Raw genomic sequence first — 18,989 nt, forward strand, 5'->3', positions numbered from 1 at the left:
CTTTTGCTAAAATGTTTTGTTAGCATTTACCCTCCAGTGTGCAAAATTAGAAAATATCCAGATTATGTTACAAAATCAGAGTCTAATTATTCTTGTGAAAGCATAGATTTTAGGGAGGGTGGCTGCCAGAGATTAAAATTAATGGGGTTAATTTTACATAGCAAAATTTATTAGGATCTATAAAGTGAGTCAAAGAATATATGGCTCCCAAGTTAAAATTTAACTAATTTTCAAAGCTGTGCATTATTTTTGTGAAAAAATAATAGTTCACATATTTAAAAATTCAAAACCAAACTGGCTACCACATTACATATTTTACAGTATAGTCATCTAAAGACTTCCTTTGTGAGATGTAAAAAGACAGAATTCGAAGTCAAAAGTTCCTATTACTTAGGAAAGAAATCCCTTCCTCAGGTCATTACTATCATATAGTACAAACACCCCACCAGAGAGATATGAGGAATAAAAGGAATAAATGGGAGCGTACATGCGATGTAGCAAACTATTATGAGCACTAATATTGTTATTCTTAGGTTATATTTCCCAGTCTTGGACAACACCATGGTCTTGGTTTCACAGAGGTCCTGAACAAGTATTAATGTAAAACTATTTTGCAGATCTAAAGTAGTCGTGCCAGTGTAAAAACATCACTCAAAATTGTAAGCCTTTTAAAATTATTTCAATGTTTTATTATGCAAAGAACACATGCTAATTATGAGTGAACTGATCAATCTCTAATTACATTGTTTCATCACAGTATGTTCTTTTTCAGAAATGAATTGTGTCATGATGTATAGGTAACAGAGGCTTAAAGATCTTCTACAAATTTTTAATATATATATATATTTTATAATGTACTTTTATTTATTTAAGTGGTTTTTTTCCAGGACCCATCAGCTCCAAGTCACGTAGTCGTTTTCAATCTAGTTGTGAAGGGCACAGCTCACAGTGGCCCATGTGGGGATCGAACTGGCAACCTTGTTAAGAGCACCGTGCTCTAACCAACTGAGCTAATCGGCAGCCCCAATATATAAATATTTTTAATTATACTGTTAACAGCAAACTCTTACAAAGATGTTTTATGATTACATCATAGCAAGTAATTGTTTACTGAGACAAAGATATGGTAAAAGACAAATTACTATAATTAAATATGCATAGCTTATTGATATTTTTCTTAAAACAAAAAACTGGAGTTCATCCACTGAAGTGTAGGCATTCTGACACCACCTCTGTTACCAACTGGAATCACGTTTTTAAAATTCCTTTGATCTTGAATGTCTTGTTAAATATTAGAGGGCTTTTGTCTTTCTCTTAGCCACTAGATTTTTCAGGAAAAATTCACCTATTAAGGAAAAATGAAAATACATTATTAATATCAACCTATAGTTTTAATAAATTTCAGAATAATTATACTTTAGTGTTGCCCTTTAAAGAAGACTTGTATTTGAGAAGACATTTCTCTTCTCAAATCTCAATGGCAATAATTTTCTAACCTCACATATCCCCACTGGCCGTTTTCACCAAAATAATGATTAATCATTATTCTTCAAAAAATTTTTGTTATCACTACAGTTCTATTATTTTTTCTAGTAACTCAGTATTATAAAGGGACCCCATTGTATCTATGGGTCTGCTTCTGTACATTTATTCCACTTTAGATACACTATCTATTCCTCATCATTGACAAAAGTATTGCTGTTGGCACAATTCATTTCAGAGAGCAATTCTGTTACATTAGCCTGGATCTGATGTTTATAAAACAGACCTCATTGCAGTTGAGCAGACTCATCTGATGGAATCTCTTCAGCTTATTCCCTTCTAGAGAAGTAAGAGTTCTTCATTTAAAAGGGCTTTCTCTCCACCTGCTAAGTGTGCCTATGCAGTGTTAGCTGCTTAGAAGGGACACATTCACTTTTCAGGTCATTAGGGTTCCATTTAGTCTGTCACTGTTACAGCACGGCTCAGTGCTTATTGGCAGAGGTCAGCACTGCAGGCCTGATTTTATGTGCAGTCTGATTAACTTCTCTTTGTCATCTTAATATATTAGTAAAATTCCAACTATCCTATCTGTACACAATCACCAAGAATCCCCAGGCTCATAACCTAGCCACGTAATGGATAGAATAATCCGTGCTGCTCCATATCTCATCTAAATCTGATAGAACCAACACGATCAGATCCTACTCCATCATCTGAGTCTCATGCTCCACATACCAGAATTTGATCTCTTACTGGTAATTTAAAAAGCATTATTAAAAAGTTCATAACTCAGTTCCTTATAAATATTAGAAACTTTCTTTAAAAAACACCCTGCAAAATAAAAACTCCTTTCAAATGATATTCTACTTTAATCACTGTAGAAGCTGATGTTTTTCGTTCTTTATATATAGTTTTAGCTTGCCAGTAGCGCTACTTGAAGAATAATAAATCACTTATAATTACAGGTTTCCAAAGTCCCCACACCCTGTCAGTCAATGTTGAATCAAATTCTTGGGTTTTGTAACTAGGATAAGTTGTTACTTCACTAAACTGTCTTCAATTTCTTTATAGGAACACACTGAATATTACTAATACTTGAACATTAATTTTTACAAATATAATTTATGCCTAATTTAAATATATCTATGATTTAGATTCCAATATGTAAGTCATTTAAAAGATCATTAATAGTAATAACATAGTTTAGATGTAGCCAAAAAATAAGTAGCTGTATATTCTTTAAAAAATTTTAATTGTTAAGTTTAACCGACAAGAAAAACATCATAACTGTTTTTCTTTAGATTAAATTCAATCTTCAGATATGTTCTCATAGACCTTTTGATGGCCATTACCACATAACTTTTTACTTATTGGAAAAGGCTTTTATTTTCATAAGTCAGCTCAAACTACTGATCAAATCAACAGCCAGAATTACAAAGCTGAAAAACAGCATTGTAGCTAGTAAAAACACGAAAAATTTCTATAGGGAAAATAACCTGAAGCATTTTTTTCTGTTGCTTCTGAGAGGAGAAAAACAAAGATAATGGTGCAAACAGCAATGCTGTCAAGTAGATACTTTTCAGGGTTTAAATTGATCTGAAATTGGGAGTTTGGAGATGCCACTGACATCCCTGTCAAATGAATATACATTTTCCAGAAAACCATTATATGTTATATGCTTGACAGATCTTTGTCATTTCTGAATAACCTACTATTGAAATCCACACATAGAATTAACTGATGACTTCTGCTTTCATTATAGTAGCTGAACTATTAATGGAGGGTATGGGGGGCAAGGTTCTTTATTTAAGGAACAAACTATATTTAAGAAAAATTTTTTCTTTAATATGACCCTTATGGAACAAATCTCCTAAGGGTGTTTCAGAAAAAAAAAAACCAAAAAAACCTCTCCTCTCCACAAAGACAACCACAACAATTATAATTTTAATGTGGAAAGTTATGGTATAAATAAAACCATCCCCTGTGGTCTAACTTACCTGCTTTGTATGAAGAACGCACCAGAGGGCCACTTGCAGTATAATGGAATCCAAGTTCATTTCCTACTTTTTCCCAGTATTTGAACTTTTCAGGAGTAATGTATTCTTCAACCTAGATTTAAAGAATTAATTCTGATAGATTCTAGAATTTCTACAAATTGTTTTGATTCTACAGAAAATCTATACCCATGCATTCAGGGTGGTTTTCATGTCCTAATTTACCCAGGCGCCCCAGGCTTCTTCCTCTCCCTCCTCACTGTTCCCTTCTGGTCCCTCTACCAGAGCATAATTACAGGGAATTAGAGAGGACGGAAGACAGCAATTCTCAATTATATTAACTATTCCAAAGGACAGAGAAAGAAAATGAGATTATCTACAGAGATTATCTCTATCATTCCTTTACTGACTAACAGGTATATGCATGAATTATATAAATTAGGACATGCCTATAAGATTCTTGAGGACAAGACTGTCTTACTCATCTTGCATCTTCTGCTCAGCATTGTACCTGGCATGTGGTCACTACTTAAGAAAAGTTTCTTGAATGAATGAATAAATGTCCAATATAAAAATAGGGAGACTAACTGACCTTTCTTTCTTCACCTCTGGCTCTCATATAACTCTAAAACAAATCACAAGATCACCAAGGGGATATGAAAGCAATTTTCCAACTTTAATTTTTTTTTCTGTAGGTTCACATAAATCATATAATTTTGGGGGCAGCAACTAAGTGCCAATGTAACTGCTTTATGCAGCTATTAAAATGGAAATTGGAACTTGGAAATATATATATGGAACATTTTACTAAAAATCCAGCAGCTTCTTAATCTTACCTGTGGACAATAAAGATTTAATTCAAATTACCAATAAACATTTGGCAACTCATGGTAGCTGTACCTTAAGGTGGCGCTTGGTTGGCTGCATATATTGTCCTAAAGTCAAACAGTCCACACCTGCCTCACGAAGTGCTAGAGAAAAAAAGCATGCATTACATTAGCAGATGTTTCTATGATGCTAAAATTGCAGATTTAAGCATAATGTTTCAGAACATAATTTTACTTCAGAACAGCGTGAATGTTATCCTGGCCTATAATCCTGATGTTGGAAAAGACTATAGCTATCCATTCAAAGGAATGTATGTGCCAGGAAATATGGTAAGGATTGAAAACACAGGAATAATTAAGACAGTCATATGGGGCTAATATATGGACAAACAACTCCAATACTATGGAATAAAGGCTAAATAGAATAGGGGGTGGAAGGTATCTGGAGAAGTCTGCTAGCGAGAAAAGATGAAGTAGTATATGAAAGGCCTGAAAAGATCCATATTATAAATTGTATTAGGCTTTTGCTTAGTGTACAAGATATGCTCTGGGGAATGTGAGTTGATCTCTGACATCAAAATCTAATAAAACTATATATATTGTGGTAAAGAGCAGCTTTTAATAACTATTTGAATTTATTACTCTTTGAACTAATAAATAACTGCAAGAAAGCCAAGGACCCTCAGGTAAAGTAAAGCTTTTATATTTAAAAATTTAAAAAGCCCAAGAATCACAACACAAATGGGCTTATTGGACTAAGATTCAGCCAAGTCCAAAGCATGTTATGTAACAATGCTACAAGGAAGCTGTTCCTGAAAGGCCTGGATTTAGTCATCTCTGAACTGTCCGTGCCGCCACAGCTTCTGGTACCTGGATGGCTCTAAAAAATTGTCCAATGACTGACAAAATCATGGCTTTACTCAATAAACGGGTAGGGAATAAAATGGGATACAATTGTCGTATCCTGAGCTTCCTGCACATTATTCCATAAAGTTCTAAGAAAACACACTTCCTTTCCTTTTTATGGTGCTATTTATAACCACATACTGTATTTTGTTCTTACTGGCACTTTCACTGAGACTATGGCGGTATAACGGGAAGTGGGGGGAGGTTGTTCCTACTATCACTCAAATTAAATGGGAATTTTCATTTTTCAATTTCTTTACCTTTCATTGTTGCATATACTTGCTCGTCATTCTCGCCTAAACCCAACATTATAGATGTTTTAGAAATAACATCAGGCCGAACCTCCTTGGCGTGTTTCAGTACGCGTAGAGACTGGTCAAAATTGGCGCGGGGGTCACGAACTTTCCTTGAAAACAGCAGGGCTGTTGTCAGCAAGAATAACAAGCTCAACTAAGGACATAGTTATGCAAGCAACCTAATAGCCAGAAAAGTACATTTCGGACATTATATTATATCATATGGTTCAATGTTAGAATTTGTGACCAATGTTACTTATTTTAGGATAGAAAATAAGGCTTCATGGGGCCCTCTAGCTCTGTTCACTTTTAAGGCCTTTCAAGCCTAGGGCAGAGAAAACTAAAATGGAAGTAATTCAATTTATGAATAACTCAAAAAAATAGAATTGTGAAGCTGAGAATGAGTAACTGCAAGGGGTAGTCAAGACAGAAGGGGAAGAGGAGAAGAAAATTTCGATGAACAAAGAAAAAGCTGTTTAACCCGAACCCACATTTCAGAGGTCTGAAACTTTTATGTTCATTTCTTTTCTAAAGACTAAGCTGCCCTCTGCTGGTTAGTATGCAACATTAACATCTTTTAGGTAAAAAAAAACCTTATGATTCTGGAATTTTCACTGGAAAGGATAATGTTTCTTAAGTGAAACCAGGGAAATTGGCACCCACTGGCGGTTGTATCATGAGCTATGACAGGGCTGGAACAGGCTGTGTGCTTCAACAGGGGCCAAACCACCATGGCTGAAATGGGGACAAGGACCAAAGGATAGAAAAGTTGCTGATGTTAAACCAGCATTTACTTGAATTCAAATGCACTTTTATTTTGTGTAATTGATTTGTTGTTGTGGTTGTTATTTTTAATCAGAGACCAGTTCACAGGAAAGAGAGGAAACCAATTTATGAATTTAAAAATAACCATAAAACTGGTAACACAGAAAGTAATTACTTTCTGAAAGTATTTACTGAATTTAAGTTATATTCCCTAATGTTCAGATTTAGTGGAAATGATGGTTGTTTATCATACTTCTTTCAAGTTCTCCATCACAGAATGGTGTAGAGAAGCTAAGAAAACCACTGCCAAATACTCTACTAAAATTAAGTAAAATGAATGTATTAATCTTGCTAGGCTAAAGTAATTTTCAGTTTTCTGAAATATGAACATAGTCATTGATGTGGATTAACAATCTGTAATTATTCCTAACTACTAAAATTATTAGAAAAAGTAAGGAAGCCTACTGTCTACTTTTTAAAAGATTTAATACACCTGAATGATACCAGTTTTTCTTTGATATCGTTTATTGCATATATTAGTGCCAAATTCGTTTTAAAGGTCTATTTTTTTTAGAATTACAAGCAAAGCAATTAACTTTGTGTAATTTTTTCTTTGAAAACTATTCTTTGGAAAAAATAACTCACCGGCACTTGTAATATACTATTGAGAAAAGATTCTCATTATGTTTAACAAAACATACACATATGTATAAATATGTATGTATAAATACACTTACATGTTAGTAATCAATATTACTGGGCAGAAATATTGTGGGTGATATTTACATTCTTTTCTTTGGCTATATTTTTCATTTTTGTATAATAAACATATATATATGTTTTTAAAGAGTTCACTTTATAAAAATCAATTACGAAGTTCTCCCCTGAAAAAAAGTGAGAAAATATAGCTGATTCTGACCCTCTAAACTGCCAACATTCCTCTGGATGTGTAATCACCTCTGTAACTCGGGAACTGTTTCTACATTATGTGCATATACATCTAATCCTGACAGAGCCACTTTTTCTATTGCTTTAAGATCTCCTCGGAAATCAGGGGTGAGACATTCCACAAGAATTTTTGGATTCCTAGGAGAAAAAAAGATAAGTATCAAACTGAGGAAAAGAACTGATATAACTGTTGCTCAAAATAGAAATCACCAGTACTCATGCTGTATCAGTTTCAACATATTCATCTGTAGAACTCTGACAAGAAAAGCAGGAACATACAAATGTTTATATATGAACTGTTAAATGGAAAAACAAAACAAACAAAAATCCACAAGTAAACCCAGAACATTAAATAATATATAGTGGTTAAAGCACATCTGCATGCAAATAATGATCAGAATAAATTTTGAGATTCCACAGCCTTCTAAACTACTGAGTAGGTATTAAAAAAAATAAAAGTGCTTAGAAGGAATTAAAATATAAACAGTAAAACATTAAATATAAAATATATTTTTATTCTTTAGAAAGCAATCAGGACATTTCTTACGTGAATTTAAACATTATTTGATTGCTTTAATTTTGATTTCTTTTAAAATTCATCAAATGGTGCCAACCTCCCTTCCTCTGGACAAATATTTCACAAGCGCTATGCGTGTTTTTCTTTAAACTTTTAAACAAATTTTTATTACATGGAGGTTGTCCTTGGTTGTCATTTCTTTACTTGTATACAATTATTCTTACTCTCCACAGAAAAGCTGCTTCTGAACTCATCGGGTGATGGCACTAAAATTCTGATTTTAACAGAACAGTAGTAAAAATGCCTCAGTGATTTAAGTTGAAAGCTTTGTTTAAACGAAATATAAGCAAAACGTTAAGCTTCCTATTTATATTCTGGCTATCTCCGCAAATTCAAGCATTAAAATGTGAACTAGGTCATTGAGCTGCTTCCTGGGACAGCAGTAGAAATGACTGGGACAGATACATTTTTCCACAAACCCAACTGCCAAGTTTTTGGAGCTGTTTTCTGAGAGAACAGACGTATAAAGGACCACATACACACACTGTCACAGATATTAAGAGATGCTGAAAGAACACATCCTATAATTCACTGTTTTTTAACTACAGATTGAGATCCATTAGTTTGTGAAATCAATTTAGTGGGTTGCAAACAAACTTTTAAAATGAACTATAAAAAAACAGAAAATATTGGGGAAAATCATTGAAACATTTACTATGTGTGCTAGGTGCTAGACTAGCATTGAGCCGTAGGAAATAAGCATAAGTTCTTTTAAAATGCTTTTTAAATTGCTAAGATTAAAATATTAATGAAAATGTGGATTATGGGTAAAATTCCAAGGGCATATGAATATAGATAAAATCTACATCAAGACTTACATATTTTATTTAACAATGTGGGAGCTTATCTCATCCTAACTACATCTAGATGACGACTTATTCAAAATCAGTGCTAGGAAGACTGCAGTTTTATACTTTTAAAATTACTCAAAGTTTAGACTAACTCAAATATGAAGCAGGGGCTCTATGGATTAAGGATAAGTTTGTGCCCGAGTCCCTAAAATTTCTGCAAATATGAATCTGTATGTTCAAATATGCTTTTATTGGAAGAAAAACCACGTAATTTCCAGCCGATTATTAGAAGGATTTATAACCGCCCCCCCCAAAGGTTAATGACCACTGCTTTAAGGTAAAGACCTTAAATAACCTGAATTTATATCAGTCAAAAAAAGTCAAATACATAAACAATGCAAAAAGAAGTACCTTTCCTTTAAGTATGATACAGTCTTTGCAAAGTGCTCAGCTCCTCCATCAGGCATATCTAGAAACAAGAGTCCACTGCTCAACATGATGTCACAACTTAATAAGAGCCAATTTCTGGAAGAGGCAATGATGACACACTAACCATCTCGATCCACAGATGTCAGGACAACATAATCCAGACCCCAATCTGCAATTGCCTTTGCAGTATTGTAGGGCTCATTGACATCCAGTGGAGGTGGCTTTCTTGCAGTCTTAACAGAACAAAATCTGCAACCTCTTGTACATGTGTCACCCATCAACTAGAATAGAGATGTTACAATTTAAACCAAGTAGACAGATGACCCTCAAGAATATGACGTTGAGAGAATAAAGTTGCAAAGAATGAATACAATTTTATTCTGTTTATAAGAAATTTGAAACATTCAAAGCTAAACAATACAGTTAAGGAATAAAATGTAATGTGGTAAAACAGGAAAGAAAGGGAACCGATAAACTCAGAATTAAGAATAGTGTTAAGGGAAAAAGAAAGGGTATGGGACCAGCAAGCCATACACAGGGGGGTTCAAAGATAATGCTCAAGTTTTACTCTTAAACTGGGGGTGTCAGGGTGTCAGTTGTATTGGTATTCTTTATAACTTACACATAGGTTATAAAGATTCTTTTGTACCTATTTAATATTAATAAAAATGATTTTAAAATATTTAATTAACATATCAATATAAAGGTCTCTGTGAGAGTTAAACACAAGCCACATCTCCTTTTTGTTAAATAGGTGAAACAGAAAACACATTAAAAAGTTAATAATTTGCTTTCTGTGGGAACCATTCTTTCCAAGACACTGCTTTTGCTGCCACAGGTCACTACCATGTTCTGCCCCCTGCCAAGCGCAGCCATTACAGATATTCTGGGGCCAGTGGAGTTTCAAAGCCCCACAGTAGGGGTTGTGATTTGGGGGTGAAAAGCTCCTTCTCTCCTTTATGTTTAACTCTTTCACAGGGGGACTCACAGCAGAGGTGCTTAGGCCCAACATCTCAGAGTTTTACTGAAACAATGAACTCTCCCCAGGAACCAGCTATGAGTCAACAGCAGGAAAGGGGACCAGGTAAGGGGTGAAACCAGAGATTTCCATCATGGAGTGTTCAGAATCATTTCTTCCTTCAAGAATTGGGGTGTGTAACTTGGATAAGCTCCCTGGTTGACGCTGTATTATTCCAGAAGGAGCTCTATCTCATAAGAATCCTCAGTTCTTCATGTAAACAGCATCCTGCTGGTATAACTCAACAGCTTATCAGACATTTCCAGACAAGTATGAACTTTTGGTTGCACACAATTTAGGTTTAACCCTAATACCTCACGCTCCATACCCCTCTGGATTACTATGGTAGACTGCACTGTTAATCCCAATTCTTACTCCACCATATTAAAGTTATACATCTCAACATTTGCCATGTAACTTACAGGACACTCCCACTGGAGGAGGAGCTTGTACCTTTACCCCCACTGTTTGGCTTGGCCATGTGACTTTTTTTGGCCAATAGAATGATAGCAGGCATGACCAAGCAGAAGCCTCAAATGTGCATAGATGGTTGGCTTGCCCTCTTGTGCTCCTTCCATTCTCCATGATAAGAATATGCCTGGAACTGCTGCTGGTCAAGGAGAACAAAGCTATGTAGAGCAGACCTGGATCCAACCTACTTCCTGGAGCCCAGCTTAGCCCAGTGAAGATCAGCTGAACCCCAGGTAACCGAAAGACTCATGAAAGAGGAAAATAAATTCTTGATGTTTGGGGGGGAAAAGAAGTTAAGCAATCATAAGCAACATTTCCAAAAATTAATAGAAAAGATAGCTCAAAGCAGCAAGGATTAACTGTTAGACAGATGGAAGAATTGGTAAGAGATTTGTTCAGAGAAGGTGAGATCATAACAGGCTGGATTATGCTGTCAGGTTTTTTTCAATTTCTCATAAATTCATATGTAATGAAAAATCTGATCAGAGATTCATAATGCACATTTTTAGAAGAAAGGTGTAAAATATTTCCTTTCAGTTTCTAGACTAAAAGTTTAGAGTTTGAGGCTGGCCTTACCATGATTGTGGCTGTGGCAGTAGCATATTCTCCACCCCCCCAACACTCTCCAATATTGGGACATCGAGCTTCCTCACACACCTGTATGTAAAAGGGAACTGAATACAATCAGGTTGTAAATATTTACCAACTGAACAAATTAGTGATCAGGCATTTTACACTGTTCATCTTTACAACATATTTATGAAGAAATTCACTATACAAAAATGCTATTAACCTGCCAAACTGTACACACACACACACACACACACACACACATATATATATATTAGAATCCCATTTTTAAAATAAAAACTACATGAATGTATGTATTAAAAACTACATGAATGTATATATTTTACATGTGCAAAGGAAAAGATCTGGAAAGATATATATTGAAAAACTAAAGTGATGTGGTTAAAATTTGGGATTGCATATATGATGTTTCACATTTAATATTATACTTTCTAACAAGCATGTTCTTAATTTGTAATATAAAACAAATAAACCCTCATTTCCTAAGTTGCAGAAAAATCTTTTTTTTAACTATTAAATAAGCTAAGAAATACAGTTACTTTTTGTTTCTGTTGCAGAGAAAATGACTTTTAAATATATTTCCATTACTGATAGCAATGCATCCTAAACATCTTTATTCACGTTCCTTGCTGTTATTGATATGTATTTTATTAATTTTTAAGTTACACATATGTAGAAACATTATGGCTTTTGGTTAAGAGAAATATTGAACAGTTTGACAACTTACTGTATGGAGATTTAAATTCCGCAATGTATTTTTCAGCTTATTGTAATTTTTCCCCATGGGAATCTCTGTCTTTAGCCATGGAGGTAGTCTTAACCTGAGGAAAATCAAAACAATCCATTAACAAATCGCACAGCGTTGAAGTTACTTTGCTCTATTACAATTCCTAGTTAAGAAATTTTCCCCCATAATCCAAGATTAACTCTTATAATTTCTGCCATAGGAGTAAGAAGAGAATCAAATTTAGGCTTGCTCAAACACTTCAGAAAACACTGACAATTGTATCTAACAGGGCACTATGCTTGAGTGAACCTTTTACAAAGGTATAAAGTAACACCATCCTAATAAAAGAATAAGGAAGTTTTGAAAATCTCATTCCCCAATAAGTAATACTAACAAAAAATTCTGTATTTGTTCAGAGTAAGGAGAGAGTCCACAAGTGTACTTTCTGCTCTACTTTCTATTCTACATTTTGTGATGATTATTAAATGGAAAAACTCTAAAATTCGGAGTGAAGACTATGTAGCTTAAGGTTCCCCTTCACTTCCACCGACTTATGATCTAGAAATTGCTGGAGAGCAAAACAATTTGCCCTCTGCATGAGATTCCCTCACCATTCTTTTAAATTAAGGCCAGGTATGCACAGGTTATAAGTTCACTGATTAGGAGAAGCAACAAGTTAGATTATCAACAAACAGTAACAATGAAAAACTGATAAGTTTATCAAGGTCTAATAGACTAGTAGCAAGGTAATACACCTTCACTTTCTGAAGAAATTTGATGGTGGAGAGAAAATAGGAGATGGAAATTAGGAGGGTTAAGTTTTAGGAAGGATGAAGGAAAACTGTCAAAGGGCATAGAAAAAAGAAAAGGATTCCAGCAATTTCACCTACTTACCTGTTTAATGTCTGTTATCACTTCTCTCTAATGACTTTAAGCTAAATTTAAGAAGTCTGATTAAAAATATACTCTAAGGCTTGCTTATATCTAAAAATAATGCATGATGAAGGAATGGGACATTAAAATTATCTCAAAATTTCAATTACCGTTCTCCTTTCTGGCGTTTTAAGTTTCCTTTATAGTCATCCCAGGTACTCTTGTCTGCAAGATCACCAGATACAAAATCTTGAAGGTCTGGTCCATTCTGCAAAAATTCCTTTTTTTTATCTGTCAAGGAACTTACTGCTCTCACTGGACTGCATAAATATTTTCCAAATACCTAAAGAGTTTATCATGACATTTAGTAGGGCTTGGAAAAAATTTACTTTTAAGCTATTTAATAACCCTTATCTTCCCCCCCCCCGCCCCCCCCAAAACAACCCAAAATAGATCGAAGCATGCTCAAATCCCCTATATAAAATGGCGCAGATCAATGCATACAGTCCACCCTCCCTATGTGGACTCCCCAACTGCAGATTGAAAACAGTACAGGTATTTATTGGGAAAGAAAAAAGGGTATAAGTGGATCTCCTTCCCCCCACCGCCCCCCGACAATTCAGAGCCATGTTGTGCAAGGGTCAGTTGTATACATCTGTTGACCATAAGAAACCATTGGCTTCTAGATCTGAATACAAATGTGACAAGATGGCCAAATACTATAAGATTCATGAATCAGTACATGTAACGCAAAAGAACTTTCAACAATTCAAAAAGGGTGCTGCACGATTGTTACTCCAGTCGTCCACGTCTCCCGCTAAAGCCTAGAGCACAGGTTTGTGTTCCCAGCGTCCAGAGTGTTGTCCAGTACATAGTAAGAGCCCAACACAAAGTAATAATTTGGGGTGCTCATGGCTCCTATAGAGCTCCAAAAAAATGCAGGGTAAAGATAATTGATAAGCAGAAAAAAAGCTCAGTGCCGGCCAGAGAACCTTACAAACTAACCAATACCAGAGACTCCATCTCATGGGTGAGTAGGGAGAATTAAATGAAAAAAGTTTAGAACAGGTGCCTGGATAGAACTAACGGCTCAGTAAGTGCTGGCCTTATTATTGGGCATTCTGAAGCAATGGGAGCCCCCACCCCACGCCTGCACCCTACTCGCTCCGCCGCTCACCCGGGGCCGCACGGAGCGGGCTACGTTCCCGCAGCGTAGCGACATCCTCTCTTGTTTTCTCGCAGGGTCGAGGGATCACTAATTCCCGGGAAAAAGACAGACAAGACGTCGCATAGTTTATGACAGAGACCCTGAGCCACCACTAACCCGTTGGAACTTGAGCTGCCTTGCGATTGGTTGCTTTCGCCTAGTGTCGTCGCGCGCTGAAGACGCCATACGCAGGGCCCTTACGGCTACAAGAACGTGATGACGAAAGACGTTCTCTCTTTGCTGAATCTACTGCGAGGTGAGGATGTGGGAATAGTTGGTGGGCCCTGGGAATCTGAAGCCATCGTCGCGGAAAAGCCAGCGGCGAGCCTGGGGCTCTCGGAGCTTTTATCCTGGTTGTCCCCCTGCGCGGCGAGCGCCATATGCATTTGGTGGCGCAGGGATTCGACCCCTGTGCTGGGCTTTTAGGCCTACCCCGCCCCTCAGCCTTGCCGGGATGGCGCCTCCCTGATAGGGCTCCCAGGGTTGCGCTGAGCGAGAGTTCGCCGGCTGGCGGGCCTCGTGACACCGCTTAGTAGTTGCTCCTTGCAGGGCAGAGCGCACCGGCGGCCGCTCTCCGTGTCGGTCTTCCTTTACCTTCCCCGGGATTTTTGCCTGCCGGTCTCCGGTAGGAGAGAAGCTCTGGGCGGGGTACTTGGGTGGAAAACAAGCCTCCGCTCGCTTGCTTATCCCAAATGTTTGTATTTCAGGATGAAGACCATTCTCAGCAATCAGACTGTGGACATTCCAGAAAATGGTACGTGACTTAATAATTAGCCTTTTTTTTTTTTTTTTGCGTCTGTATTGCATGTTTTTGACCTCATTCAGAGGCCTTACAAATGCATTCTCTCTTAGTGGACATCACTCTGAAGGGACGCACAGTTATTGTGAAGGGCCCCAGAGGCACCCTGCGGAGGGACTTCAATCACATCAATGTAGAACTCAGTCTCCTTGGAAAGAAGAAGAAGAGGGTGAGTTTTTGTTTGTTTTTTTTTGACACCTTAATTGCATGTTTGGAAAGTTGTGATTTAATAACACCAAAATTGGTTCTTTAAACATTAAAGAGGTTTAATGTTTTAGCTTAAATTTGGTTTCCAAATTGTTGCTAGCTTTGGTGTTAGCGTTTTAGCAAAGTTTGAAAACGGAATTCTGAGTAGAGTGGATTATAAAATTCAATACTGGTAGTTATCGTTAGTGGCAGGTCTTAATACTATTACAGGTTAGGTTTATTTTCCTCGTGATTGTTTTGTAAGAATCTTAGGAACGAGGCAGTAGACTTTTAAACCGAGTATTTTAGATTTCTAGAAAGGAAGTTTGATGCAACTTGTACAAAAATAAGCGTTTCTGGGTTGTCACTCCTTTGTGAAAGTGTGTTCCTGTGACAAGTAATAGAAAGTTAATTATTGAAGGCTTTATATGTGGTTGCATTTTCCCAGTTGAAAATCATGTACTTTAATAATGACATACTAAAATTTTGAGTTACTTTGTTTTCTTCCAAGCCTACTTATTCCAGGAAAGAATCGGCTAAAGTTTTTGTTCTTTTACAGCTTCGGGTTGACAAATGGTGGGGAAATAGAAAGGAACTGGCTACTGTTCGCACTATCTGTAGTCACGTACAGAACATGATCAAGGGTGTTACACTGGTAAGCAGACCCGTCAGACTACTTTGTTTAGGAAGGGGAGCTTTCTTGGCTGCACTTTATGCAATAGAAACGTCTACTGCAGAGAAGAGAAAACATGTAATTACTGAGATACTTGAATTCTAGAACATCTAGAATTTTTCAATTTTGGCATCCTTATCTTTAGGATTAAATGTGAGTAAAGACCAGATGGTCTTAGTATGTTGATGGTGTTTTTCACACAAAATTAGATTCATCTCTTCAGGATGCACTTTTTTTAATAGGAAATGTAGCATGTAAGGTAGGCTTTGAGGTTGGTATACCTCACCACCAAGGCCTGTAGGGATAGAAAAAGATGGATCTAATTTCTGAGCTCCCTGTCCATTTCCCTAAAAGCATGGTTGATGTCACTATTCTCTTTTTAAACTTTCCTCCCCCCCAGCCTTTAAGATAAAATTTATGCTTCTGCCTTTGCTGAAATACTGTTCATTAAAACTCAGCCTATCTAGAGTACCCCTATAATGGCACCCTGTACTTAATTAACTCCATTATAACCCTACCTTGTCATGTTTCTCCTTGCTCCCAAGCCAAGTTCTTTGAAGGCAGGGTATCCTTGCCTTCCTTGATATCCTCAATTATTGCCATCTGGCTGGCCTACCTTAGTAACTCAGTAAACGTTAGTCTAATGCCCAAGATGAAGGGCTTTGGTGTTATTAAAAGAAGCTACCATTGGAGCTGCTGGATGGCTCAATTGTTTAGAGCGGGAGCTCTCAACAAGGTTGCCAGTTCAATCCCCGCATGGGATGGTGGGCTGTGCCCCTTGCAACTGAGATTGAAACGACGACTGGACTTGGAGCTGAGCTGCGCCCTCCACAACTAGATTGAAGAACAATGACTTGGAGCTGATGGGCCCTGGAGAAACACTGTTCCCCTTTAAAAAAAAAGAAGAAGCTAGCATTGTTTACTGTAGGCTTATAGGAGGTAGTAAAATACCTTTTTTTTTTTAACTTTTATTTATTTCAAGTGTGTTTTCCAGGACCCATCAGCACCAAGTCAAGTAGTTGTTTCAGTGTAGTTGTGGAGGGCACAGCTCACAGTGGCCCATGTGGGGATTGAACCAGCAACCTCGTTAAGAGCACCGTGCTCTAACCAACGGAGCTAACCAGTCGTCCCTCCGGTTAATTAAGAATTAAAATAAATCTTAAGCGAGGAGACACTGAAAACAAATGTTTGTGTATAAAATTTTTGTTACGCTTGGTTCAGGTGACAGTTGTTATAAAATCTTGACAGTGAGTGCTATGTGAGGACTGTTTCATTTTTAAATAAGTATGATGTGAGCACCCTATAAAGTTTAAAAACTGGATTTCTTGTCTTTTAAATTTCTCAACATCGATAATTATTTACTTTAACATAGGGCTTCCGTTACAAGATGAGGTCTGTGTATGCTCACTTCCCCATCAACGTCGTTATTCAGGAGAATGGTTCTCTTGTTGAAATCCGAAATTTCTTGGGTGAAAAGTACATCCGCAGGGTTCGGATGAGGTCAGGTATGTGCATACCTTCAGATAAGATTCAGAAATTCTTCCTTTATAGTTGTGAGACATTGTGTTTTGGGTTGGCTATAAATGAAACTAGATTAATTTCAGAATTGTCTGTTTTCATTATACTTATAGTAACTTTGTGTTAATGAAGGCTTTACATACCAATTGCGGTTCCTGAAGGCTTTTTTTTATATATATATACACGTTGGGTAGTTGCAGAGCATGGTAGCTGTGTTTTTTAAAAAGGACCATTTAAATGGTGGTTAATAGCATAGACTGACTAGGTTCAGTTCACAGGTCTCATTAGCAACCTTGGGCAAATCACCTCTATGTAGCTCATTTTATTCATTGGTAAAATTAGGAACATCTTATGATTAAGTGAGTTACAATTGAAATGCACATGAAACAGTTCTTGTCTGCTACATAGTTAACACTGAAGCATTAGAAAATTTTAACATTGAATGCTTGATGCTTTTTTATTCCATTGAGGGGGGAAGTGAGGAGGAAGCGATTTTTAGTACCAGTTTAATGGCTCTACAGGAACAGTAGAAATAAACGATGCAAGCTTTGTTTAGCTAAATCACACTGGCTGAATACCATCATTGTCTCAAACTCCTTAATTGTATTACAGTCTGTAACACATTCATTTAAGCAGAAATACAAGATTTCAGACTAGATAAATCAGATCCTGTAAAACCAAAACTCGAGACATTTCATTTAATCTGGAATTTTAAAGGGCATAAGTTGCTATTTAAGTATTTTTAAATTAAGTATTTCCTCCGATTTCATGTTGACACTATGCAAATGCCCTCTCTCTTTTTAGGTGTTGCTTGTTCTGTATCTCAAGCCCAGAAAGATGAGTTAATTCTTGAAGGAAATGACATTGAACTTGTATCAAATTCAGGTTCGTGTGTTTATTCCTACAAAATTTTGTGTAAATTTGTAGTTGAATGCATGCTGTTCATTTTGGGAGCTTTTTTGTATTGTGGAAATTAAATCAAAAACTATCCCAAAGATTCAGGTTTTCTAAGTGTAAAATATTTTTTATATTTATGTTAAAATAAGTTTCTTTTTAAGGTAGGTTTGGCTGATAAAGTAATTGCCTTATCTTTGTCACTCTTAAAGCTGCTTTGATTCAACAAGCCACAACAGTTAAAAACAAGGACATCAGAAAATTTTTGGATGGTATCTATGTTTCTGAAAAAGGAACAGTTCAGCAGGCTGATGAATAAGGTGTAAGGTAGGTCTTAAGTTTTATTACTGCTTTATTTGGGTGTCTCAATTTACTAACAGACTTAGATTAGCGTTGTAGTGGCAGAAAATAAAGAATTGCATCAGAAACAGTAAATTTGGCAGAATAAGATGGGATTGATGCATGTTTTTAATATGAACCAGTAAGTGATAAAGTATATTTTAGATTAAAGTTGGCCTTTTCTGGGCAAGGGTATGGATGGAGATTTACAGGCATTTTTATTTCTTTTTACAGTTGTCCAGCTACAGAAGCACCAAGACGTCAAGACACCGAGCGAATCTGAACTTTGTGATATTTTGAAGGCACAATAAAAGACATGTATTGATTTGGGACTTTTTTCTTAAACTGATTATAATTTCCAGGTACTTGGCAGGTAAACAGTTAAGTAAATTCCAACGTGCTGAAAACAGTAACAGAAGGAACAGAACAATTTATTCTAGTAAGACTTCCTGGGAGAAATGACTTGAATCTGGTTTTTTTGAAGGCATATCAAGGGTATTTCAGGCAAGAAGAATATGGTATCAGTGATAAGCAACACTGTGGCTGTTAATTATCAGATGCAGAATTTGGGGGGATGTTCATGCAGAGGCATGAATTTGAATATTTGTGAGACAAGTGTGCCTGAGTCAGTTGTCTGTGTGCCACTAACTTGGGAAGAAGCAGTGGGAAGAATAAGGT

At 36.4% G+C, this 18,989-nt stretch overlaps 2 protein-coding genes across 4 annotated transcripts; one reads left to right on the forward strand and one right to left on the reverse strand.

Moving 5' to 3' along the window:
* Window positions 1-666: 666 nt before the first annotated feature.
* LIAS (lipoic acid synthetase) lies at window positions 667-14,030 on the reverse strand. 2 transcript variants are annotated; one of them, XM_019717567.3, is made up of 11 exons: window positions 13,873-14,028; window positions 12,866-13,038; window positions 11,823-11,916; window positions 11,081-11,161; window positions 9,140-9,296; window positions 8,998-9,055; window positions 7,228-7,356; window positions 5,470-5,615; window positions 4,377-4,447; window positions 3,480-3,591; window positions 667-1,345 (listed from the first exon to the last, which is right to left on the reverse strand). In XM_019717567.3, the coding sequence occupies exons 1-11, from the start codon at window positions 13,915-13,917 to the stop codon at window positions 1,293-1,295; spliced, it is 1,119 nt and encodes a 372-aa protein (XP_019573126.1). In that variant the 5' UTR covers window positions 13,918-14,028; the 3' UTR covers window positions 667-1,292. The 2 variants fall into 2 exon arrangements, with proteins under 2 accessions (XP_019573126.1, XP_074180670.1); XM_074324569.2 differs by lacking the exon at window positions 7,228-7,356 and having other exon boundaries at window positions 13,873-14,030.
* Window positions 14,031-14,130: 100 nt separating this feature from the next.
* Window positions 14,131-18,636, forward strand: RPL9 (ribosomal protein L9). 2 transcript variants are annotated; one of them, XM_019717569.2, is made up of 8 exons: window positions 14,131-14,158; window positions 14,610-14,656; window positions 14,755-14,870; window positions 15,447-15,542; window positions 16,933-17,065; window positions 17,883-17,963; window positions 18,185-18,299; window positions 18,546-18,636. In XM_019717569.2, exons 2-7 carry the CDS (start codon window positions 14,611-14,613, stop codon window positions 18,289-18,291), a joined length of 579 nt encoding a protein of 192 aa, XP_019573128.1. In that variant the 5' UTR covers window positions 14,131-14,158; window position 14,610; the 3' UTR covers window positions 18,292-18,299; window positions 18,546-18,636. The 2 variants fall into 2 exon arrangements, with proteins under 2 accessions (XP_019573128.1, XP_019573129.1); XM_019717570.3 differs by lacking the exon at window positions 14,131-14,158 and adding an exon at window positions 14,172-14,527.
* Window positions 18,637-18,989: the final 353 nt, after the last annotated feature.

This window comes from Rhinolophus sinicus, chromosome 1 (genome assembly GCF_057876585.1).
Source record: "Rhinolophus sinicus isolate RSI-liver-muscle chromosome 1, RSI-T2T, whole genome shotgun sequence".
NCBI classification, from domain to species: domain Eukaryota; kingdom Metazoa; phylum Chordata; class Mammalia; order Chiroptera; family Rhinolophidae; genus Rhinolophus; species Rhinolophus sinicus.